The sequence below is a fragment of the Aphelocoma coerulescens genome, chromosome 12 (genome assembly GCF_041296385.1).
Source record: "Aphelocoma coerulescens isolate FSJ_1873_10779 chromosome 12, UR_Acoe_1.0, whole genome shotgun sequence".
NCBI lineage: Eukaryota > Metazoa > Chordata > Aves > Passeriformes > Corvidae > Aphelocoma > Aphelocoma coerulescens.
Genome location: NC_091026.1, coordinates 8609924 through 8636539, shown reverse-complemented (window position 1 = coordinate 8636539; position 26616 = coordinate 8609924). Strand labels below are relative to the sequence as shown.

At 39.0% G+C, this 26616-nt stretch overlaps 1 protein-coding gene across 11 annotated transcripts in view; it reads left to right on the top strand.

Moving 5' to 3' along the window:
* Positions 1-26616, top strand: part of ARHGEF3 (Rho guanine nucleotide exchange factor 3) — a 110449-nt gene that overhangs the window by 65535 nt on the left and 18298 nt on the right. For 2 of the 11 annotated variants that reach the window (XM_069027694.1, XM_069027692.1), the window contains exon 1: positions 20415-20678. The exons of the other annotated variants lie outside the window; for them this stretch is intronic. In XM_069027694.1, coding sequence (XP_068883795.1) covers positions 20583-20678 — 96 coding nt within the window. In that variant the 5' untranslated portion in view covers positions 20415-20582. Of the gene's footprint in view, positions 1-20414; positions 20679-26616 lie in introns of those variants that run through there. 11 annotated transcript variants of the gene reach the window in all.

Sequence of the window (26616 nt, the reverse complement as noted above, 5' to 3'; positions counted from 1 at the left end):
AAAAGTAGTGTACATAAGTCTGTGTTCTATTTCAAAGATTTGCTTTGGATAGTAATAGCAGTGTAATTTATGATATTCTGCCATAACAGAAAATGGAATTTGAAGTTTGAATTCAGTTTAAATTACTTTTGGGTTACAGAAACAGGCTTGACATTTGCTTTTTTTCCACATGGCAAATCGGGAGCATTTGTGAACTGAAATTAGCCAGATGTTATTGGCAGCTATGAAGTTGGATCTCCATTAAGCAGTGCATGTAGTGGTTGGTTTGATGAAGATTTGTAGGGGAGGTTTTCATAATGAAATTGAATCAAGTAATGAGTTACTGTAATTTGGTTTATTTAGCAGTCAAAATAAAAACCGATATTAGTTCTATAGTGATAAATATTGTATAATGCCATGCATTTTCTAAAATTAAGTTTTATACATCATTATTGGTAACTGTGTTTTATATTGAATTTATAATATGGACTGTGCAGACATAATTTATAAGAAAAATGAAGGCACCATGTAAGCAATGTGCTGTGTGTGGCCTGGAGCCAAAGAGTTGAGGTTTTTCAAGTTATGTTAAACTTTTGACTGAAGCAGTCTACCTATATTTGTTCTATTGAGGAGGGAAAGGATGGCCCATTCATCCTCAAATAATATCCACTGGGAGTGTTTGACACAGTCCAGTGCTTACTGAAGTCTTGAGTGGAAGCCAAGTCAGGATTTCATTAAATTAGCATGGCTGTATAGTTAAAGTCCATAAATTTCTGCAATGCCAGCTACATTTTGGCTGTGCTTCTAGAAGTGACCAGCCCTCACAGGAAATGAAGTTTGGACATAAATACACTAGGATGCCTCTGTACATCATAGCATTAGGACAGGCCTTATGAGGGCATTGTCCCATCCATCTCTCAGTGGCTGAATTAAATTATAATGAAATTATTCACTACAGATAGTTTTGCACAATCTTTTTTAGAAGCCTCTACTACTTATGCAGGCAATCCAGCCTAGACTTTCTCTGTCTGTTCTTAACAAGGTTTCCTACTCACAAACAGTTTAAGGCACTGTCTTATACCACATGTGAGCATTCAGATCAGTGTAAGACTCTAAAATCCCCTGAACAGGTATGGGAAGGGGATCCTATACTGTACTTTTTACTGTAGCCAGGACCTACAGACAACCAGTTCTTTCAGATGATGCCTCTTCCATAAGCAGGTCAGAGGAGGTATTTTTGTTTCATCTAATGGGAAGTTAAAGTAATTTTATCAATATATTGAGCTGATTTTCATTAAATAATAGATAATGTCTGTCTCTATCTTTTGAAGAAACCTCTTATACTAGGCTTTGTATTTTTTTAAAACAGGCTGCATCTTAGCAGGAAAATCATTATCAAATAACTTGTTCAGCAAGAGCTTAGCAACAAGAAAAACAAAGACAAGCTTACTGTTAAAATTTTTCTGGTAGGTATTTCTAATTTTAGCTGGTGAAAGTAGTTTTTTTTAAAAAAAAGAGATAAGAAGTTTCACTCAGATATTTGTGGTTACCTGGTCTATTTGGCTTGGTTTTATTCTATCATCAGCATTAAGTTTTCTGTGTACCCTTGAGTGGATCATTGGACTTCTCTCTTGCTGAGATCCTTATCTGAAAAATGCAAGTAATTATGTGTGTTTGTTTTCCTAACCTGCTTTGAGACCAAAATGCAGAAATTCCTGGAGGAGTGTTCTGCACTGCCAGTGCTGTGACTGCAATTGGAAGGAGTGCATCCCAATGCAGGCTGTCAGCCAAGGCCACTCCAGTGCAGAACAGTGTAGGGAGACACAAGCAGGTCAATCTTATAACAGAGAAGTGTAACATGATTTGTCATAAGTTTCATACTTTTCTCTGGAGTAATCTTAGAATGCTGTGGTAATGCCACAATAATCCTTGGAAATTATCTCTGCATAGCAGCGATTTCTCAATTCATTTGGTAGCCTTTAGGTCCTCTTATCTCTTAGGGAAAAATTTTTATTATTATTTCTGTCATTCTGTTATCACTGTAAATCTGTAATCAGGACAGCTGAGGGGGTATCTGCTTACAGCTGCTGCCTCTTTTATGCACCTGCACCCTGTTCCCTTTCCATGGTGTGGAAGGCAGCCAGGAGGGGAAAGCCCCCAGCAAACAGAAGCTTAACAAGTGTTTCTAAATGCTTTAAGAGTATTTTATGAAAAACCATAATATGTTATGTTTTACAAGTGTATAAATATGTTTGTCAATAGAATATTAGTGTGTCACCTCTACTGCTGATGAACAAAGCTGCAGAAAAAAGAGAATTAAAACTTGCGGAGTAATACTCTTGGGGTTTAAGATATACCCACTAACATACAGAAGGCTGAACAAGAGTATTTTGTAAAGTCAGCCCACCTGGACGAGGACATCTCTAGTGGTAACTTCTGAGATATTTACAGTTGTTTGAACTTGTTCATTTAGATGACTACAAAAATTTTAAAATTGAATTTCTTTCCTTTTTTTTTTTTCAATTAAAAAAAATTGAAAAAATTTCTGTAAATCTGCAAGGTTCATTCACTCAATTCTACATTTGCAGGAGAAAATGTAAATCTGCTGCTATATTAGAGGATTTTTCACTTACTTCCTCTGTGCTGTTTTCTGTGTTATCTGCTAAATCAGCCATTAGTTGGATTAAAAGGTCTGTTTTTTAATTGATCTGTTAATTCTTAGGGCAATATTTATAACAATCTAGCTGATTTTTTTACCTCTGTTCTCAAAGAAACCAGTACTGAAAGGATTTGACCTTGTCTTGGGAAATGTTCAGATTTTTATCTACCATTTTTGTACATAAAATACATTATTTAAACTGTATATATGTGCTTTTTACTTGAGGTAGAGGTTCCCCTTTGAGTTTTGTTTGCCTCTAAGAGCTTAATCCCTTCATGGAGGAGGGATTCACTTGATTTATCTCAGTAATCTGGCTTCTTTACTGAACATTTGATAGAATTGGAAACCAAACCACAATCTTTTTAAAGCTCTCCTTCCTGGAATGCAGGCAGTTTAGCTGCCAGAGATATTCCTTTGCATTACTTAGAATTTTATGCCAGTTTTTTTGAAAGATGCTTAGGTAGTGATGGATGCATTAATCTGCAAAGAATTGTCAAAGATGCTGAAGCATTTAATTTTTAAACTTGACTGTAGGTAACAATACATTTAAATATCTGTTGCTGTGTGCTTAATGGTTCTACTCAATTTTAACTCACTGTGAGAATGTAATTGACTTTTGATTTGATTTTCTAAAAATGTAATTCAGAAGATAGCAACAGTCCACTAGTCTGGCTTTGCATTAGCATGTTGATTAAAAACACGTTATGAATTTTTGCGTATTTCCTCTTAAAACTTATAATTTGAGATTTTTCCCTTCCAAATCACCTTAGTGTACTGAATTATGTTTGTAAAGAAATGGCAATTTGCCATGCTTGTGTTCAGAACAAACTTGATCTTAATATATGCAGGGCACTCACCTGGTGAGGCATCATACAGCCTGAGTGACTTACCCACTTGATAAAGTAAAACAAAGAATTATGGTGCTGTTGTGAATGGTAAGTTTGCTCCATATCAGCTGCATATTACTGAAATAAATTTCCAATTTATAAAGGTTTAGTTTTGCAATGTTGGGGATAAACAACCAATTATTAAAGCTTTTAATAATTCATATTACTTAAGAATGTGTTCCTGCTGGTGTAGCTGTTGGCTGTGTAGGGGCCCTGGTAATTACAGAGAGTGTCCAGAGCACTGTTAGAATTACAATTCACCTGCTTAAGGCCAAAGTTCTAATTCTGCCATTTTGCTTTTCTGTGTTCTAGGTGAGTTCTTCAATGAAATGTAAGAACTGGCTATGTGTTATTTGGCCTTTATTGAATCCCCCATCTTTCAAGAGATCTCACTGACTTTGTTGTAGCTTTGAATTATGAGACATGCAAATGAAAACGTAGGATAGCTGAGGCTTAAATAGATAAGCTTGGACAAGATGTTTTGTGTTCTTGTCATAGCAGTTACTCTTCTGCAAAGGTCAGTGAAAACCTTTGAAAGTGAATGAAACTAATTGTACACTTCCAGGACTTCAATAATGAGCAAAACAAATGCAAGCCCTTAGCTGCGGGGTGTGAAGCTGGCAGTAAATTTCTTCTTCCTGTGAAATTAATGGAATTTCTTCCAGAAAGCATTGATTTCATCTAAGGAGGATGAACCCAGATTGTGTGAAAATATTAGCAAAGACAAGTTGCAATTTGAATAGGCATATGGTCTTATTGTTTATAGATATCTTTGGATCAGATCTTTCATCTTCTAAATCAGATATTTTTTGTCTAATTTATATCTGTTGTTGGATGCAAAGGTGGTCAGTGATGTGTATGGGATGGTATGTAAACAGGATGAGACTTTGGAAGCGGCAAACTGTGTGAACTGGGTTTTGTCATGAGGGCAAAAACATTCTTTGAGAGTCGACACAAGTGTTTGTTATACTGTTTACTAACTAACCATTAATTGAAGTTCTGAAAGTATTTACAGGTAGTACAGAGTAGTTGGAGAAAGTTTTTCTTGCCTTTTTAATGAAAGTGCCATCTGAAAGCTCCACAGTTGCTACTTATTTAGGAGAAATGAGTCAACTTTGAGGCGTAAAAGCTGAGAGTTGTCAAAGCATTGTTGTATTGGAATATGTTGTTTACATAGTGTTATTTATTGTATGCATTGTGTTATTTCTGGGAGGTTTCTTGTTTCATATTCTGGTATTTCTTGCTTACAGCATGTTAGTTGTGATTTTTTGGTGGCTTTTTTCTTTTGTACCATCACTTAGAATAGCACAGTGACTTCCTGCACTCTGTATGAAATGTGTTCTGCATTCAAGTAGTTGAGTGTTTTGATGTTTGAAGACATTTTTGCTTTTAGACTAGAACCTCTTGTCTGAATAAGCAGCTTTTTATGCCTTTTCTGCTCACTCACTCCAAAGTTTTATTTTAAGAGTTATGATAATGATAATGAACTTGCTGCCCGTATCTATGTGGAATTGGCCAAGGAAGTGACGTGGAGGCTGGGTTTGACACTGCCTGAAGTTAAAAGCCTCTTTGTGGTTACAGAACATATTTCTCATGAACTTCATGTAACACTTACCTCTTCTCTGGCTTGGTTTTGTTGCTTATAAAATGCTGATGAGCTTACTTTTCCTTAGTGGTACTAAGAAAACTTATTCGTTGAACATAAAGGACTGTGGAAATGTTACTGAAGTGGAAACTACTGTTCTTGTACTCATTTATGATGTAATCGGAATTGTGCTTGGTCTGGTTGCAGAATTTCAGGACCTGCTGTGGTTGAGACAGTCTTTTGATGCAGGAGGCCTAGCTGTAGAATAAGCAAAGTAAAAGCAGTGCCAGGAAGTACTTCAGTACAAATTTGTTAAAATCAGTTTACTGCATGAAGACAATGTAATGGTGTTCTGTCATATAGTAAGAAGGAAAAAAAACCCCAAACCCCAAAATGATAAGAGCCCTTAGAGCATAGCTAAATGTACTGATCTCTGTCTTCCAAAATACTTTCTAGCCAGCACCTGCATCAAACTCTCACTTGACTAATCTGCACACAGGCTTTAAAAATGTCATTTACAGAAGTTCCAAAATACACTACCTGGTCAGAGACAGCTAATATTCATTGCCCATTTGTTGCCATTGTCATTCCTCATTCCTCTACCTTGTTTTTTTTAAATTCAGTGACTTTTCTAAATAGAATCTTGGGTCATGGATAGGATTAGATGCCTAACTGGCAGCTTTTGCCTAATTCCTCAGGAAGTTAAGATAGTTTGCCTCAGGAAAAATAATATTCCCTGTGACATCCTGGCGGGGAGACTTTTTCTTTCCTGTGTCTGGGGATATGGCATGACATGATATGAATGAATGTTCCCTTCCATTAAATGAGATGCCTTGTTTCCAAAGTAATTTCTTTAGCAGCAGTAGTATAGCTATACTCTGATTCTTACTGTTGTCAGCTTTTAGTGGTTTTTATTTACATTAGCAGAAAACATAAATAATGTCAACATATTAATAATTTTTCATCCATGAGTTAGGCAACAATGTATCTCTTGCTGGATATATTTTCTCACATTTGTCACTTCTTAGTGCTCTTTATAAATAACTTTCTCTGTGGTGTTCACTTAAGTAAGCTAAAAAACCCTCTACAAATGAGAGATACGGATTAGGACATCTTATAAAGTAATTCTTAACATTAAACAGACCACAAAGTTGTAAATATACAAGTGCCAGATGGATTTACTGATAGAGCTCTCATCTCCTAGGTTCCTTTTAGTGCCCTTAGTTTAAGAAGAAAAGAATTGGTGTATTCAGCAGCGTTCAGGTTTTTTTCTTGTAACCTGATGTCTGAGGTCATTCCAAAAGGTAAACCTATATGCAAGTGGGAAAGGGAGAGTTGATAAAGCCTTTATAAAACAGTTGCTATGGTATATGTAGGTACAGCTACACTGGTAATGAAGCTATGACAGATTTTGTTTTGCCTTGCATCACTTTCCACTTCTTAGAAGTAACTCCAAAACAATGAATTGAAATTTCCCATTGAGTAAAGAAAAAGGAAATGGAAGAAGGAACAAATTGTTAGCGGCAACATTAACATCTTTTTTCTGTTAAAGGATCATTAGAAAAGCTAAAATGTTATAGCTCTTCCACGTGGAAGCTTCTATATGGAAAAAGTGGGTCTTATCCTTGGGGATTACAACAGCTAATGAAGGAACCCCTTTATTGTTCTCGGATTACTGTAATTTCCTGATACGGAAACAGTTTGAGCCAGCCAAGCTTGCACTTGTGAGTTTGGAATGGCATCACCTGAAAACTGCTTCAATGGCTTCTTTCTCCTTTATAGAATTATTACTAATAACTACTCGAATTGCTGCTTATGGATAGCAAAACTGAATCAACAGCAGCTCTGTGAAGCTGCAAACGGGTGCAAGTTCCCCTGTGAGCAGCAGTCACTGGCACTCAGGTTCTGGTAGGTATTCATGTAATGCAGCTGTAAATTTACAAAAGTAATTTGTGCTGATTTGTTTATGTGCATCATTTGTGAAGGAATCAACTGCTGCTTTGCAAATACTCTGTCAGGGCAGTTAAAGCAGAACCCAGTACTAAAAATATTCATGTAAGATCTGCTGTTACTGAACAACAAAAATAAATGGAAGGAAATGCTCCAAAAATAACTGGGGATGGTTTTTTTTTTTTTCTTTTAAGCCTATACCCCTCCAAAGACTGTTCTTTAAAATACAGAAGTTAAATATCTGGCCTCATCTATGGGAAGGTGGCTTGTGCTGAGCACTAAGAGCTGATCAAGAAGAAAGGTTGCAGAAATGACATTCCTGTCATGAGTCGATGAATCCATGGAGTTGACACATTCCTGACCCTGGCTTTCCAGCTGAATTAGTAGTTGAAATGCTGATACAGGGTACTGAGAGGTTCCAGCTGAGACTACTTGTAACAGCCCCATGAATCATATGGCTCTAGACAGAATATTTAAAATAATTCTAAGACAAAAAAGACTAAAACTGATAAAGGCTATTGTTCATTAGGTAAGATAACTATTCTCACTGTACCTGCTTGTTCAGGTAATAGCTTAGCAGCAGACTGAGACCCAGATGGTACCAGTGACTGCCAGAGGCACCCTCGTGTCTTTGTTAATTGGCATTTGCCTTTCCTGTTTTACCTCTCCGTGTTTTGTACCAATAAAAGAGTATTAAAGCAAGCAGCAGTATTTTTCAATACTGCTTGCCGTGCTTAATTGTGTGCAGCAGTCAAGTGTGTGCTGGTTCCACTGCATTAATTAATTCCAGGCTGCCAAATACAGGAGGCAGCTGAAATACAAACCTTTTCTCCATGCTGACACCTCCCCTCCCCCTGTCAGGTGTGACAGCTACAGCCCTGCGTGACTCAGTTCAACAGGAAGAAGTAACACTTTGAGATTTAATTAAGACAAGGTGTCTTTAAAGTTTCTTCCCCATCCCCCTCATCCTCCAGTTATTTCCTGATACATTTTTGGGGCCAACTTAAGCAAGTTTAGGAAGGAACAGGTTTGGAAAACAGATGCATGCTTCCTGAAAAGAACCATTGGAAACTTCCAGCCAGTTTCACAAACAAGGCATAATCCTCACCCTATAAGAATTGAATATAGTATGAGAGAAACTGTGGTCTCAGGTATTGGAATTCATTCACATAGGGAAAAATATTTAACAAAATTATTGTATAAGAATCTTAAAAACTATGATCAAAGTGTTATCTCTTTGAAATGTTTCTTTAGTATTCTCACCCTTTTTTCCACTGGTCAATACTGGGGGGGAGTATTGAGTGTTATTCAATTTCATTATTTTATTTTGTTCTTTTTTTTAGTGTTATGTGAACTGTTCAGGCACTTTGTGAGTATTGGTCAGCTGTTACTAGTTAGTAAAAAGGTCTGAAAAAGTGGTCCTGAGATTATGGGTGGCAGACAACACTGTCTCAGAGATCAGCTTAATGATTCTTGTGGCCACATGAAAGAAAAAAATCCAAATTACAGGCCTGAATTTGTTGGTAAGCACACCAATTGCTCAATATTGTTGTCCATGATCCCTAAAATTTGGGGATTACTTGTACAAAATCTGTGTAGCTTTTCTTTGCAAAGAATGTCCAGTTCCTGAGCCACTTGCCTGCAAAATGTGCTTACAGAGATAACTGTACATGGGTATTTTGTGGTCAGAGGCAAAACTGGATTTGTACTATATGCTTCTGTAGCAGTAGAGAGAGGATGAGAAACACTGGGCAGTATTTCTGATGTCATTTTTCAGCATGGTGTTTGGTGACATCTTCCTTCTGTGTTGGATAGGAAGTCATAGTGAAAGCTGTTCATCTCCTAACACTAGAGATGGAATCAGGGCTAAAGATTTCCCTCTATCTATTTTTTCTTTTTGCAAGGAGTATCTCTCTTTGAAGTTATTTGTTAATTGGGTTTATCTCTGTTACTGTAAGTTGGCAATATCTCACTCAAAACTGCTCTCTCATAATCTGGATACAAATGTAAAAATTGGCTAACGGGATGTTTTGATTGCCTTGCAGAGGGCGGGGGGAATACTACAATTCTGACAGAAATGTTGGATCAGAAACTGATTGACTTAGAGGTTTTTGCTGCTCAAATGCTGCAGGTGTTGAGAAAGAATGTGAGGACAGGCAACGATTAAAAAAATCCAAACCTGTACACCACAAGCAAAGCAACCTTCCCTCCTTGAGCTGTTGTATATTGGGGAAATAATATCTGAATCAAAGCTCCATTGTAGATCTACTGTAGGTATGTAAACACATAATTCAGGACAAAAAAAGAGGTGCTAGTAGGGTAGGTAGCAATTGTAAAACAAGTGCCAGGCATTAGACTGTGTCTTACATAAGATCTGTTTCCTGGTTATTGTATCTTTCCCATATGTGCAGGTAATACCAGACTGGTGATTTAGTTTCACAGAGATCAGGGAGGCTGCTCATGTTCTAAAAGGTCTTTGTAGCTTCTTGTTTCAGCTGTTTGGCTCATTCATGTGCTGTGGTTAATATATCCTGCAACGACACGTTATAATGCACATCTGCTGTTAGATAGCACGTACTGGAACAAATGGCACTTCCTGAGCTAACAAAATAGATGGATCCTTATTGTGGCAAAACTGCAATCATTTGGATAGATATCCTTTATTTTAATAAAAATAACAGCCCTAGAGGAAGCAATTAGGAACAGAAGCAGGTAGTCTCTAAGTGTTTGTACAAAAACAACCCCACCAAATTCCAGAGAGCAGTATGTAATAACATACCTGTGTTTCTATTGCAGATATGGAGGTGCATTCCAATCTTTATTGTACAGCTATACTTTTATGAAGGCATCCTCTCAGCCTTTCAATTTGGATTCATCAGTGCAATGGCTGGACATTTCATAGGACTTAGCCATTTTTCTTTGTGGATTACCATTGCAACTCCTTTAGGTAGTCTTGAGTACCCAGCCTGGGCTCTCTTCCTAGGTCCTGTTTTGTTTTAGGGAGGAATGGAGTAGTGAATTCAGGGGGAACTGGCAGAGCACACTGAAATACCTGTACCATGTGTGACAGTGTGCTCAAAGTACAACATAAGGATTAACCTTTTCCTTCTGCTTTATTGAAACATTTTCACGTGCCAGCAGTCTGCTCACTTTTTTCTCCCACTTGTTTGATACTTGGTTTATACTTTTCTATTCATTATTTAACCATCATATGCAGAATAAGATAAGTATACAGGCAGTGAATGTTATCATGTTTCTAATGGATAATTATTAATCTAAATCAAAATAAAGGTCCTGTATCCTGCAGCCTGGAAAAACATGGTTTTACTCCTGTTGCACTTTTTACTTCCCTTTTCCTTCTTCAACTTTTATAGGTGACAAAATATTTTTGCTTCAACCAAAGTTAGCAATTCTGGATGGTTGCAAGTTTGTTTTCTATTTCAGAAAATGGTTCTTTGTTAAAGTGCTTGCAAGCCCATTTCCCACCTTTAGCTAATTTAGTTACCAAGAAGTGTTCTGTAACCTTGCTCTCTTCTGTAGTAGCCTAGAACTCATACACAAACTCACAGTTTGAGAGCTGAAGAGTGAAATAATATTCCTTGGGAGGAATTTTTTTTTTTTACATTCAAAATCACTTGCAGGTCTACTCAAACTGCTGCTTGTGTGCAAGGTTGAAGGTCACGTTAAGTAAAAGGACTGTCTCAGGGAATTTTCTAGTGGGCAGTGTTGTGTGTGGGCTTCTAGTGGGCTGTTCATGGTACAGAGCCTTCAGCACTGAATTTGTTCTATCCATCAATTACAGAACACGTATTGCCACACAGAAAATTAATTTAATGTGACAATTCCTTCTCTTCTAAAATTCTTTTGCTGTGTTCCTGAATGGCATCAAACTCACCTGAGAAGTAGGTCCTTTTATATATCCTGTATCTAATTTTTAGTATTATTTGCCATTTTCCTAGGTAATCACTTTGATTGTTCTGTGCTCCTCTTTGCATTGCTCTAATGACTTCCATTGTGCATCAGACAGAAACTACAAAAGCTTTTGAAAGGATAGATAAATTATTTATCCCAATCCTTCAAATCATTCAGCCATTCAGGTTGTTCACTCCAGTTCCTGTCTGGTCTAGAATAAAAGCTTTCCTTCTCAACTTGATATTTAATTTTTTTTTTTTAATCTGTGTGATTTTCTCCTGCTGTACATCCCCATGTTTTCAGAAGAATCCTTCCCAAAAGTTGCATGTTGATCAGAACAAACTTGTCAGCTGTTAATGATCTTGAGCTCTGAAAGCAGTGCCTTGCATTAAAAGTACATGGCTTCTCTTTTCCCTTTAGTATACTCTCTTTATAAAACACATCCTTAGAACAAAATAATTTTTTGGCTATGGTTGATATTTAAGTCTCCTCATGTTGTTCTACAGTAACTTATATCAACACTTCACTGTTTACTAGGGTAAGAGTTTTTTTAAGAGTTCATGTTTTTGCAGGGATTTGAAGATACAATATTTGATATCCATGTAATGTAACACCAATCCCAATTTTATAATAAAATCAGAATGTTTGTAAAGAGATCTTGGTTTTGTGTTCAGTCAATTGCTATGTTTTCAAGATTATTAGATACAAGAAGTATGCAATTTTGAGTTGTTTCTTAGCTTTTAAAGTAGTAAACAATATTTTCTCTGTGATGGTTGGAATTACTTTCAGAGACATTTTTTCCAACTATTGACTTTCTCAGCTATCTTGGGAACTAAATTAACTGTGATCATTAGTCACCTGTCCAAAATTCATAGTTGAGCTTGAATGGAAGTGGAACACTTGTGGTGGGTTGTGGTTGCAGATTTGGTAATGAAGATCACATAAAAGCAGAATGAACTTGATCAGTGCCAGAGAGCAGTTTGTGGTTAACAACTTGACCAGAGAGGAGATAGCCTTCAGAAATTACAGCTGGCTTTCTTAAATCAGGAAAGTATTCAGGAAAACTGTTTCTTATTTATCTTTCTGTGTCAATTAAACCTGTTGTAATAACTTCTGTACCATGGGATGGGATTACATCATTATATTTACTCTTGGGAAGACAGTTATTTTGTAACTTTAAATAAAATCTTTTTTATTCCTGGCAATGGTTTCTCAATTCTCTAATCCTTGATAATGGGATATGAACAAAGAAGATCTGTCCTAGTGTAAGTTGTTGTCTGTTTGAAGATGTTATGTTCCATTTCAGCTTTTAAAGATTAGTCACATTGTTGCCTAATGTCACATCATCTTTAAAGACACAGGTCTGCAGTGCAGTTGTACTGGGAGTAGAGTAGTTCTATCAGTTGTTGATGCATTACCAATTTTTGAAGGACACTTCTTTTTGAAGTTATACCATGGTTTTCCTCCCTGCTCTTAGGGGGAGGATGTGGGTAACAGAAAGATGGTTTCTTGTGTTTATTTTTGTCTGATGTTTTTGTACGGTAGGTCATAGCATACAGGAATTGAACAGCATTTCTAAAGGTATTAATGGACCACTACAGTGGAATGTTGTAATTTGCATAGTCACTGTAAAAATCTGGATTGTAAGGCATTGTGTGATCTAAGGAACTCTATTCAGGACCAAATGTGGAGGGTTTCTGCACTGGGTTGTCTCTATTGCAGTGTGAAAAAAAGGCCTCTCAGGTTCAAGGCTGCTTTACTGTAGGGGAGATATCAGACTCCTGTTTCTGTTTGTAAAGCACTGAGCAGTCTCACTATTTTGCTTGACTTTCATCACTCTCTCCCATGGATGTCTTGTAATCTGTGTTGAACAATTTTTATTTGCTTAACTTTGGGTCTAGAACACTGCTGGCACATCCTTGGCTATGGTCTAGAAAAGGGTACATGAATTGTAATTTTCATGCTTCTGATTTCACTTCCTGCAATTGTTAGACTTTCCTAAGGTACATTATCTCTAAACTATTAGTGTTGCACAGTGATCTTAATTTGCAAATTTTAATTTTTTTTTAAAGACCTTTTGCAATTAATGTATTGTGGTGGGCAGTGCTGGGTTAACAGTTGGGTGTGATGATCTTAAAGATCTTTTCCAACCTTAATTCTATTGCTCAGGAGAACATGAAATCAGTCTCAAGATTTGTGTTCTAAGTATTTATTCAAGAAGCACAGATGTTCTAATTTCAAGATAGTCAAATTGGCAAAAATGACTGCCTGGATGAGTAACAGTGCACAGTTGTTATGGAAATTAATAGGTGGGTTTGTTTTTGAAAATAAATAAATAAGGCTTTGGATCCAAATCTCTCATCTAAAAAAATGAAATGATGACAGTATTCTTTGGGTATGACTTCATGAAACAAGCTGAGCTAACAGTTTAGAGCTACTAGGAGGAGAAAAACCAGCCTTTTCCCTGCCCTGTCCTTATCTGTACCTGAGAGCTTTTTCACCATTTCTCTGCAGTGAGTTCTGGTGCTTTTCTCATGCACAGTAACTTGTTCAGCTCCCGAAAGCAGCAGATGAGAGACCTGGGAAAAGAAAGTATTTGGGGGGGGGGGGGGGGGGGCGTTTAGACTGCTGACTTACCTGTGTGAGGAGATGAATGTTAGAGTTGCAATAAGGAAGGACTTGCAATAAGGAAGGACTTACAATAAGGAAGAGCAGGAAGAGAGGGAGGAAGAGGAATTTGGGTAGAGAGGGAAAGGGGGTTTATGCTTTTACAAGTGGCAAATTGTCAATTCACCTCAGCCATACTCTAAAATCCTGTTCTTTGTCAGAACTTGGGACTTTGGGTACAGCACAATAAACTGTGTCAAACTGAACACACATACGTGTAACAAGGTTTGAAGTTTGTATAATTAGGTAAAGAGGTGAATAGGAAAAGACAACTCAAAAGACCCAAGTCTTATCCTTTGTTGCTGGTTTTATTTCTGACCTGAAGAAGGACCTGTGTAGCTGAAAGCTCTTCTTTTGTTGTTTGTTCAATTGGTTCTTTTTAGGGTTTTGTTTGCTTATTTGTGTTTAGGGTTTTTTGTATGCTTTGGTTTGGCTTCTGTTGTTTTTTCTCCCCCAGTTATGTGATTTGTCTAATAAACCCTAGAAAACCCAAACTTTGCTTTACATATTGCAGTTGGAGGGCATGGTTGGAAGAATGAACCAAGTGGCATTTGGGCAGTATTGTGAGATTGGTTCTAGACGGGAAATTCCTGTTGCTTCTGAATAGAATTTTCTTTTTGCTCTTTTCTGAGCATACATACATATATAAGCAAAACATACATACATACAGCAAAAAATTACAAATGACTATCCACTCTGAGGACAAATATTACAGAGTTACTCATGTAATATAAATGTTATTGTAATAAAATTTAATCTAAACAAAAAAATAGACCACTACTGTGATGTCTTGCTAAACGTTTTGTATTAGGGATAGTGATTTCTCATAAAGAAATGTTACCTAGTTTTCCAGTCAGCAGGAATGCTCTGGAGAGAAATTCCTGCTCTCCCACTGCCTGTAACTTAGACAAAAATATTTTAATTACATTTAATCTTGTTTAAACATCATACAAGTGTTTCCAGTAATTTCCTCTCCCTAGAATGCCATTCAATGAAAAATTCATGAAAGGACACTCCACTTTGGGTGATCATTTCACCCTCTACAGAACTTGAGCAGCTGTTTAAAATCCACATGGATAAATCGGTACAATCCTCCCCACCTCCTCCTTTCTGCTCTCCCCAGGGAAGTGTACTCAGACAAACTCAACCAACTTCTTTGTTCATAAGTGTGACTCGTGGAGGATCATTTTAGCCAATCTCACCACACCCTGTGATTCCCTCATCAGGGCCCACCAAGTGGTGTGTATTGCTGGGTGTTGTAGCAGGGTGGAGAAGTGTGAACCCTTCCCAGTGTCTTGAGGCCAGCTGTCCTTAGGCTTGAGCTGAAGTCACCAAAACAATTTCTGTTTGTGAACCTGAGGCAGATTTAAAATGGGCTGTTACTGTCGTCCCTAGGGAAGCTCGTGAAAGGAGTGCTTCTGCCTCAGTGTGAATGTGATTGTTACAGGGCATCCTTTAACTGTACAGTATTTCCTGTGGTAATCAAAAGTTACATGAATTTAGCAAAATAAAACCTAATCAAAACAACTTGGCAGGTGGTTTGATCTGTTTCTCTCCCAGTGCAGATTTGTTCTACCAGCTATGCTTGTATGAAGAAACACTGAGTGCCTGTGTGAATTTGAAAGCCTGCAGTCTTCCTTACAACTGGGTGTGTGTTTATACAATAAATCATTCGTGATGGTTGGCATGAGAATCATGGCTCTTCATCACTTCAACATGAGTGTACTTCAGGGTAGAGGTGGTATTTTGAAATAGCCATTATTCATAGTGGAAGACAAGGGAGACTCCTGCTATCAACTAATTGTATTTGACAAAAGTTAGCGGAACAGTTCAGGGCATCTTGGCATCCAATCCCAAAGCCCATGATAATAGTGAGGAAACATAACTTCCTCCTTCTCATGTTATTCCCCAAGTGGCACAGATAAGCATCACGTGAAAGGTCTTCAAATGGAGACTCTAGACAGAATAGAAATTTGGGATTCAGTTTTGTGATGTCACATGTTTGACAGAGATGTGTGTCATTGTTCTGCACTGTCTTTCCATGATTAGGACTCTACCTGGAAAAATTACAGGTGTGGTTTTTGAGAACACATTTTTAATGGTAATCACTTATTCTCTAATATTTTTATTGGAATTTCTCAGCAACAAAGTGTTTAATCAAGCAATCTTTTCCTGATATTTATTACCTAGTAAATTGTAACTCATTACCATGTGAACAATCTGCATTTGCAATGAGGAAGTTACAGTTTCTTGAACAGCTGGGTAACTGCCTGATAAATGCTCTTTTTTTAGCAGTTCATATGATTTTTGTCTTCTCACTCAACACTGTCAGTGGTTCTGCATTCCAGCTTCTGAGCAGATTCAAATTATTAATGTTGGGTTGAAAAGACTTCTTCAAAAGTTCTCTTTGGATTTTTTGAATGTGGTTTTGGTGTCGGTGGTTGTTTGTTTCTCTGTAAGGAGAGCTTCCTAATGAGTATCCTGAAGAGATACTGCAGCATGTTGGAGGGAGGCTTCAGAGATACTCCACAGGTGCAGAATTGTGTGTGTGTGTGCAGCATTAGCCTGGCTGACTTCACTGGTCATTTCAGAACAGTAGGAATAGTAGCTTTGCTTTGTGTATTCTTAGCAAAATTCTTCCTCTCCTAAGCAGTGGCTTCTGGTTTACTGGTTTGCTTGTTGTGAAACCACACACGTGGAATCACAGAATGGTTTGTTTTGGAAAGGACCCTAAAGCTCATCTCATTCCAACCCCCTGCCGTGGCAAGGACACCTTCCACGAGGCCAGGCTGGTGAGAGCCCCATGCAACCTGATGGCCTTGAACACTTCCAGGGATGGGCTGTCCACAGCTTCTCTGGGAACCTGTGCCAGTGCCTCACCACGCTACCTTCACAGTGAAAAGTTTTTTTTCCAGTATTTAATCTAAATCTACCTTCTTTCAGTTTAAATGAAAGGAAGGGTGCATATATTATATGAGAGATACTACAAAAAGTGCAAACTACTGTGGTTTTTTTAACTTGAAATGTGTATGCAATATTTCTATTTAATTTAAGGCTTTTGTAAGGTTTGACCCTGAACATCTCGAAGGGCTTTGCTGTGCTGACAGATGCTTTTGCAAGAGTTACTTCTGTGCTAGGTTTTGAATCTGTGAGGAAATGAACTAAAGGCATTGGTGTCAACACCATGACCACAGAACAGCTCTGTCAGTGAATTTCAGTCCTCAACCAGGTCAGCAGTGGTAGGCACCTTTGAGCTGGGCTTTCCAGACTTACCAAATACCTTCCTTCTTTCTCTCTGACAGGTAAGTAACTGTCTGAGTAAATTCTGTGTTGGCCTAAATAAGTTAAGAAACCCCTCCTACACCTTCCCCACTGAATTAAACCCACAAAAAATGTGTTCCATAAATGGCAAAACTGATGCACTGGCTTGCTTTGCAATCTAGTCACTACCATCGTTTTATCTGAAATACTAGTTTATTTTTTGAAAGTACCTTACAATTCAGATTTACAATTTTTATAGCGTTAGTGTAGACTTGTAGTCTTAAGTACAATTTTTGGAAAGAGTGGACTCACTGGCTCCACACTTACAAAATTCCTTAGTGGAATCACTGGAACCTTTGTTTCTCCAACTGTGTAAGTGGAGTTCTCTAGGGAGTCTTTCAGCCACAAGTTTATGAACTGACATTTGACTCTGCCTGGGCCTGTGTGCACACACACAATGCAGTGACTACTGATGGGCAGTCACTGTGCAGCCTAATTTAATGTAGAAATGAAATGTAAATCACACTAAGTCTGTAAGATCTTTCAGAAGGGACTCCCAAGTGTTTGACATGCAGTTCAGAAGGGATTCAATACCATGACTAACCTGTAATCATAATTCATTGTTTATAAATGCACATAGCATTCTACAGACATTCAGCTCTCTGAAAGAGAGTTGTTTGCAATTGTACCATTTGTTATTCCATCATATAATATTATGTTTATAAAGTTCAGTGCTGTTCATCAATGAACTTTTGGGTCCAAATTTCATTTCTAAAACTGTATTTACACTCTTCTGGAGGAGTAAACAAATGTCCATTGAGTCTAATGAATCCTACTTTCCGTGTCATTGAAGTCTATCTTGTAGGTACAAGATGCTCTGAAACTTATTGACATGAAAGTCCTGCCTATTAACAATCATATTCCTCTTAGAACTATTTTTTCTTGTGTTTCTCAAGAATGCTTAGTCAAGCTGAAGTGCACTGGCTGGATTAATGGAGAAATGACAGAATCCTTTTCTTGGCATATTTTTTTATCTGTATAAACCCAAGTTCATTATTTCAATCTCCAAACCAGTACACTTCTGTCCTGTGTGAAGTGCTGTTCATGCCATGAAGCATGCTACAGGATTAGATTGCTTTGAGAACATGCCCTGAAGGTATTTTGTCTAAATGATTTAAGTGAAGCTGGTTTTTGAAATGGTATTAGCATACACCTTCATAAACAAACATACACAGATGGTATTTGAAATCAAGGCTTCTTGGGTTTAAATGGTTACACAGCAGCTGCTGTGTTCTCATGGAGGTTCTTGACCATTTTTTACAATTTGTATGTAGTGGTGCTTGAAATGTGAGGTGAAACTGCCTAACATTGTCAGGTTGTGCCCAGAGCTGTGTCCCCTGAACATCACATGGAAGAAGACTTGCAGAAGTGCGTGTATGTTTGTGTGACTGAAGTAACTGTTCATAGCTTCAGAAATCCTGAGCTAAGACTTGTATGTAGTCTTCAAATAAGATGCTACATTTTTTCATATATTTTTTTTTAAATATGGAAAGAAAGGGGGTGGCTTGAAGAATTGATCTAACCTAACACCAAATATCCAGTGGTGGTGAGCAGTAGATGGTTAGAGAAGAGTCTGAAACACAAATAGCCTGTCATGGTCTTTCCCAAAATACTGCCCCAGTAGTCAAGAACTTGTGTCTGAGAATATTTCTTAGGAGCAGCATCTTTTAACAAATACTTCCAATGTGTGTAATACAAAAGTTGTACATAATATGAAGAATTAGTTCCTTTTTGTTTGCTCTGAATCTGCCACTGTCTGGTTTAATCCGGGGAATAATTTTTTCCCTGTAGTTGAATACAGTGAAAAATCATTCCATATTTGCTTCCTCTGTCAATTGTGGTTTGTAGGTCTTTATCATACCTGTTGCTCTCTCTCTGTCTTTCTGTATATCCTGTCTGCTTAACCACTATCTTCATGAAAGCTGTTCTGTGCCTCTTGTCAACACTTTCACTTTCAGTGAACTGTGTCCTGCCCTACTGTGATGCAGGTGAGGAGGCACAGAACACCCAAATGTTCAATGTCACATTTCCTTCTAGAATCATTGCCCATCTAGAAGTACTGATAACTTTGTTCTAGTGATTTTGCAGGAATTTCAGGGTTGGAAACCTAGTAGGGCTTTTGTTTTAAGGGCAGACTACCATAAAATAGAAAGATGTGCGTAACAAGCACAGGAGAGCATCTCTGGTTGTACTGCAGCTGCTCTTGAAAAAGCCTAGGAGGGTAAATATGAAAGATAATTATATGTTTGGGATATTGGTGAAGTCAAAGGAAAATGTCCAGATGAGGACTAGATTTGCCATTTGACTAATCTTATTCTAAAGTCATCATTATCTGATTAACAGCCTTTAGAAAAATAGATGCTTGTAAAGCCACATCCATCACATAATCTCCCTTTAAAATCAGTCAATTTTTTCAAGGTCTGTGAAGTTATTCTTGGTTGGGCTGCTTCCCTGTGGCTGAAAATATTCTTCCCTTCTCCCCCATCCAGCTTCCTACTCAATTTCCTTTTCCTTGTCTCCAGTATTTTGGTCTCTGTCAGACTGGTCCTGTGTTGCAAACAGGGTCCCTAATGCTTCCTCTCTCTTTTCAGGAAATTTTCACTGCCTTTGTTCTAAGGTAGCCATCAAACAGAATTTGCCTGGCAAATTTCAGACACTGAAATGCCCTATGAGACATCTTAGGCAGAGGTGTTTTTCCACTTTCTCAGTTCGATACAATGAGAGGTGCAGGCAGGGGAGTCATTTGGCTGAACAATAGCAACAAAAGTGGAACTTAAAAAACACAAGAAACAAACTCCAGCTTGCTGGACAGGAAAAAGCAACAATATGGGTAGGAGGAAAAAGAAAAAAAAAGAAGTGTACTGGGGAGGGTGTAAAAGCAATGCTCAGTGTTGTGGCACCATGACATCCGTGCCATGATGCAGATTGCCGCTCTGATCAGCGGGAGCACAGCGCACTCAGTGCAGGTGCCACTGCCGCGTGCAGGTCTGGAGGCCAGTCTGGCTTTGGGACTGTGCCATTGGGGACCACTGTTAGTCCTGCCCTCCTGTCGGACACTCGGCTGCCCGAAAAGCCAGACGCTCTCGCAGTCGCCCGGCGGGAAGCACACGGTTAATGTGTCCCTGTGTCCGTGCGCTGTTAACGCTGCGGGAGCGATAAGGGGGAAGGCGCCCGCTCCGCCGGGCCCGGGGCTGCGGCCCCGAGGGTGCGCGGGGCTCGGACCCGCCCCGGCCCGCCCCCGGCCCGCCCCCGGCCCGCCCCCGGCCCGGCCCCGGCCCGGCCCCGGCCCGGCCCCGGCCCGGCCCCGGCCCGTCCCCCCGGCCCGCCCCCGGCCCGTCCCCCCGGCCCGCCCCCGGCCCGTCCCCCCGGCCCGCCCCCGGCCCGTCCCCGGCCCGTCCCCGGCCCGTCCCCCCGGCCCGTCCCCCCGGCCCGGCCCGCCCCGGCGCTGCTGTGCTGCGGCAGTCTGCTCGGGGCGGCTGCGGGTGATGCGCTCCGAGCCGCGGGCCGGGGCGCAGCTCAGCCACAGGCAGCGCTGCCGGGGCCCGGGCAGGGCCGGCGCCTCTCGCCCGCTGCTCGCACAGAGCCGGCGCTGAGCCCCGAGACCGCCGCTCCTGCAGCCACCATGGTGGCCAAGGATTATCCCTTCTACCTGTCCGCCAAGAGGGCGAATTTCGCCTTGGAAGCGCAGACGGTGACCAGCCCAGCTAAAGAGACCGAGGTAGTGCTGACACGGTTGTAACTTTATTTTTTCTTTATGGTGGGACCTGTATTGCGTTGGAGAAAAGTAACGTGCTTTGAGAACAGTCTGCAGTGTATAGATACCTGTTTTGTTCTGGCATCCTTTACTGCCTTCTCTAGGTAAATTCACCTTTCTTTTGGAATAAAGCAAGAAACAAAATCTAGATTTTTGTCTTTAGGAAAATTAATCTTTAAAATAGCTGACTGAGAAGTAGCTGTTTTACATAAGCAACTTAAAGTGATTTAGTTGTATTTTATCCCAGCACTAAGTTACAAATTGTTAAACTTACATAGGAACTGAAAGGGAATCAGTAAAATGGTGTCTTAAAGCATTAACTGTTTTTTCCTCGTCACAATAAACAAAAAAATTAATCCGATGTACAGTTAACTGAAAGTCCTGCCCTATCAGCAGGTTGACTGCTCTATTTCTTAAAAAGCATGGAAGCCTTTCAAGTGACAATAGAAATCTTATTCATTAATTCAAATTCAACATTGTTTATGAAGAACTTAAATATTAGATACTTTAGGTTAATGTCGGTTTGTGTTTGGGGAAAAAAACAGTGACATTAAGGATTCTGAGTGCTCTGGAGGAAGGAAGAACATTTCTCTCTGAAGGTTTTTATTACTTAAATATATAGTTTCTTTATTAATCTTGTTTGCTGAGTAACTTGAAGACAACATATTAAGCTGGGTTCATTTAATACATTTCCATCAAAGATTAATTACCTCCCCACTTGAATAGATCTAAAGTAAAATTAATATAAGCCCAGTGATCTTATTTAATTATGATGCTTAAGCTAAGAACGAAGATGATGCTGCACTCTTGCTTTTCAATGTACTTTTACACAGAGAGACTTAATGATTGAGCTTAAGGGAAATGGAATTCTTTTCAACTGTGTGTTTTTGAAAAGTAACACCCTGCCTCTGTGTGTGTGTGTATGCATCTATGGAAAACACAAGCTGTTATGTACTAAATGTTTCTCTTAAGGGTACTCATTATATTAATGATAATATTAATGAAACATGGTTTTAGCCTTTACTGCATGAAGGGATTTTTTGTAAATGAATTGAATTGTCAAATCTGAAGGTTGGAGTATTGCTCTGTTACAGTTAGGAAGGGCAGCTTGATTATAGTCAAATTCCAAAGAGAAAGACTCAATAAAAGCTGAGAGCATGAGGAAGTATCAAATGACAGATGTGATCAATCAAAATTACAACGTGTAAACAGCTTGTGTTTTATATGAATAAGAAAATGCACCCTTATGCTTTCGAGCTGTTCTCTGAGAGTAGGATGGGATTCCAGCATTCTGAAAAGGAAACTTTTAAACATCCTGTTTGTCTTAGGAGGGTAAGACCACCCACCACTCCAAAAAATTGATTAAGAAAGCAGAAATAAAGCTACTCTTTGGGAAAGGCATTATAAGGAATGTTGTATGCAGCCTGTTTCTTTGAAGTCTGTCAGTGTATGGGGGAAAAAAATCCTTAAGCTCTAACATTAAGCTGTTCTTTCAGCTTTTGTATTTACAAGGTGAATTAAAGCTGTTGGGCGCCTTCTACCACAGCTGCGTGTCACTGCAGCAGAGCTTTCCTGTGTCCGGGCTGGGCGTTTCTGCCTTTGGAAACGCGAGTTTCGTTCTAGTTATTAACATGTGAAGTCGGTTGATTACTTAATAACTCAAAATTTGCATAAATGTTAGTATGTTTGGATTAGAACAGATTTTCTGCTATGTAGCTGTTTTGAGGAATTAGTCAGTGGCAGAAAAGAGAACTGAGGTTTTCCATTTTCAGCTTTCTTTAAGCTACTCCAGCTCCCTTGGCATAAACTCTGTAGAAAGTTGCACAGTCACAAAACAATGACAAATGAAATTCCCAAAATATATGTAAACATTAAAATCTGGATTCTGATAAAAAGCTATTGTTCTAGTCCAAGTACAGTTAATCATAGCTCTTTTTAAGTGCAGTTTAAGGGCAACAAAACACTGCAGTACCTGAGTTAATATGGCAAACACTATATGGTTGTTACATGCATCATTACATGCCCCACACAAAATCCTGTAGTGCAATTGTAGGTGTGAACAGTACAGAGGTGTTGGGCTCTTCCCAACTTCTTCATAATTCAGAAATAGAAACAATTAGTAAAACTTGAAATTACTGTAAGTTATAAAGAGCCCCACGCCTTTCCCGATGAGAAACACCATTTTCCGTGTTTCACTGGTTAAAGCACCTCCCTTATCACCCCTTCTGAAGCAAACACCTAGACCGGGTTGGCAGCAGGTGAGAAAGAGCATTCACAGCAACAGATTGAAGTGTGAATGTGAAGTCATGGGAAGGAACTCCCGAATGCCTCAGAGTAAGGATGTCCTGTTCTGCCATACAGGATCTAGCACAGTACCTGGATTTAGGCTCCGAAAACTACAACGGGGGCATAGAATTCCTTTGCATCTCCAGTATGTTGTATGTTTGCTTACAGCTCTTACAGTGCAGAATCTTAGACCTCAGAGTCAGGTCTGTCAGGCTGTTTGCAGCCTGTCTTTGGTGCTCTCCTGCCATCCTCCCAGCACTGGTGTGCTGGAGCTCTGGGCTGCCTGGTGCTCAGGACGGTGTTTATTTGGAGTGGGGAGTGCAGGAAGGGGAATGTGAAGGGGAAGCCACCGGCCTCTAGGCCATGGCACATCATTAACAGGAGAACCAGGCATGGAGCCAGAGGGAGAGGGGCCAAAAGATCATGAGATAAACTCCAAGTCATGCATTTTCTTTGATCTTCCCAAATGTATGTATTTCATTTTAATGAAATATTAGCAAGTTGCAGTTTTGACATATTTCAGGTAAGTTCATGTGCAGTGTAGCTGGAAATGTGTCAAACCCCCGCACTTGGAATTGCTGATCTGTTCTGCTTAAATGGCAGTGTCAAACAAACAGCTTGTCTTTATTTTTCCATTCAGTAAATTACTGTATGATGTCTGCTGGTTAATTGGCAGTCCAGGTTAATATCCAGTTTGTTCCAGAATGGAAAAGGTTTTTCTTAGGTTGCCTGTACAAGCAGCTTCTAATGAGAGGAAATGCAGAGTTTAATCAACTCTACATTAGTTGTCTGGATTTTTCAGGGTTTCTGTTGCTTGTGTTAATTCACCTCAGTGTGAGGTTTTTCTGTTAATTTGCCTTCATTTCCTAACTGCTGAAAGATGTATTGATTTCTGGATGTTGCAGATGAATGAATAATCAGTCAAGATTGCTGGATGCAACTTGTCCTTGTGCTGCTGACACTTGAGTGGGTCTGTCTTGCCTATGACAAATGAAATCCAAGGTCCTAAGGGTGGTGACCAACGAGGGCAGCCTGTGTGCAACCGGGAGCCAATCTTTGATTAACACGTGGTGGCATAACATTCTGCAAACTTCACTGTTGTCTTTGACCAGGAATACTTCACCACTTCCCTAAATGGCTCTTCATTGTACCCCAGCTGTCATTTCAGGTTCTCTTCTTTGTGATTAAAACAAAATGTCTCCGGATTTTCCTTTGTTTGCTTGCTGGTTTTGAGGAGGCTGACAGAGGAGGAATAACAAACCTCCTCCTGCTACCATCAGGGAGTGCAGGTGGTGCATGGGATCTTAAGGATTTGAAGGAAAATTGTATCACCAATACACACAGTTTATTGGATGATCAAGTTGTCTTTTTGTCGATTTATTAAAACTGCTTAATAAATTCTTCTTGAGATGCTGGCAGTTTTAGTAGTGGAATGCCTCTCCCAGGTTTTAGTGTGGACTTGTGTGGATGATTTATTTACCTTTGTACAACACTGAACTATACGTACAACTGGTTTAGGGTCACCTACTTTGTTTTGCTTGACCATATGGCTTGGTTCTGGAAGAGGCAATGTTCTATAATTTTCCAATCAGAATATTTCTAAGATTCTATGAAGCAAAGGCAAATTCTCTGCTGTTTCAATATAAAACCCCAGTATTTTAGTGCCAAAATCAATTGAGAATGTTGTTCTAGTTTTAGACTTGCTTTGCTCCGAAGGTACAAAAGCTTGAGATGCCTGGGTTAATTTATTTTTAGGTTTAAGTGTTTGCTGTGTTAAAGACTGTTGTAACATAGGTTGTTTTTTCTATTTGAACCTATTTTGTTTTGGTTTGGTTTTTATCCTGCTGAAGGTTAAATACTGATAACATCCTGTGGAACAGAGCTTGAATGTGTATTTTTTTTTTTTATTAAACTCCAAGTTTTGGGGGCATTTATTAGAGCTGTTTAATCTGAAGCCAATTTAACTAGTAGCAGACTAACAAAAATAATATTGTTGGGCTTCCTGCCATGACAAATGTTGACTTACCCTTATAAAGTTGACTAAAAACTAATAACCTTTAAAGTATGGAAACCTTTAAGGCATATGGAAATATAGCCAGTTACATGAAGTCTGAAACAGAGTGGTTTTGTTTGAGTTTACTGGCACTGTTTGTGAATTAGGTTTGAAACAAAGGTTACTGTACTGTTTCAATTTATAGTGTCTTCTATTTATTACAGTGTTAACATTCTTGAGACTAATTTAAGTTAAAACATTTTTCCCTAATGAATGCTCCCATAGCACAGAATGAATGCTTTGGATATCTGTTTGTCCCGATTCACATAAAAAAGGAAAAAAGGTAACCAGCATGTTTTTTATAAAATGTTAAGCAAGTTAGCTACCCCAAGTCCAGAATTGATGCTGTAAATGTCTCAGAACTTGCTGAACTCCAGTAAGTTGGGATTCTAACAGGCACTGACGATTTCAGCCCCTTTGTGTGTGGGTTAGGAGGTCAGTTGGCCTTTGAAGGTTAAATAGGATAAATTCTAATATTCTAAAATGCTAAGTTTCTGTACCAGTTTTCACACAGCACTTACTTTCTGGGCTGTCTTAAAAATCTCTGTAAATTCCTTTTGTTGAGTTTGGTTTTAAATGCAATCAGAAAAATCAACACAATATCCTGGTCACAGTAGTGCAGCAGACAAGAATAATGGCCCCTCAGGGACACATTTTCCTTTGTTTGTCGGATTCAGCACCAGTTCTCTGACATGGAGACTGTTGTTGAAGTTGCTGATAAGAGATGAGAGAGTCAGGTGGAAAAAAAATCATAGCAGCAGTGAACATACATTTACTCTTCACTGGCAGGAAATCAGTGGCTAAGCCCTCCAGGGGCATGGAAGAACTTGGAAGTGAGGTACTGGAGCAAGTGAAAACCTTTTATATGGCACCTAGACTACTATTCAGCATGTGTTATCCAGGTCATTGGTTCTGATGTTCTTAGGGCAATATGAAGGGAACCTGGCCTCATTCTTTTTGTTTCCTTTCTTTCAGTTAGGAAATGAAAATCAGTCTTTTGCTAGAGTAATTTATCCATGAAAGTGTAATAATTAAGCTGTGCGTGGTCTTGAATGACAGTGTATCAAAAACTGAGTGATACAGTTAAATGGGTTTAACTTACTCTGCTTTGAACTTTGGGAAAATTCCATTCTTTACTTATACTAGTAAAGGAGGTTTTTTTTTATTTTGCTGATGAAGAGCACCAAAGTATTACCTTCTTCCCCTAAATAGCCTTCTAGAAGCTTTCATATCTGTGTAGTGTGTTCTTGGATGCAACATAACCAGTTATTAGGTACCAGTTTCACTACTGAAGAGGCAAAAATAGCATGAACTTAGCTGTCAGTGCATTGCAGCTAATGTAAGTACCTAATTCTTCACAGGATCTTCTGCTTTAACACACTTCCATGGCTATTTGAATGCTCAACTTGCCCTGGGAGCAGGTGCTGTGTGCTAAGATCCAGGCTTTTAAATGGTAATCTGTGTGCATCAGACCCAAAATAATGATACAAAAGTTACCTTTTTGCCAGGATGTTGTCATTTTGAAATGACCATTCCACAGTTTAGGAAGCAAGACGTCCTCAG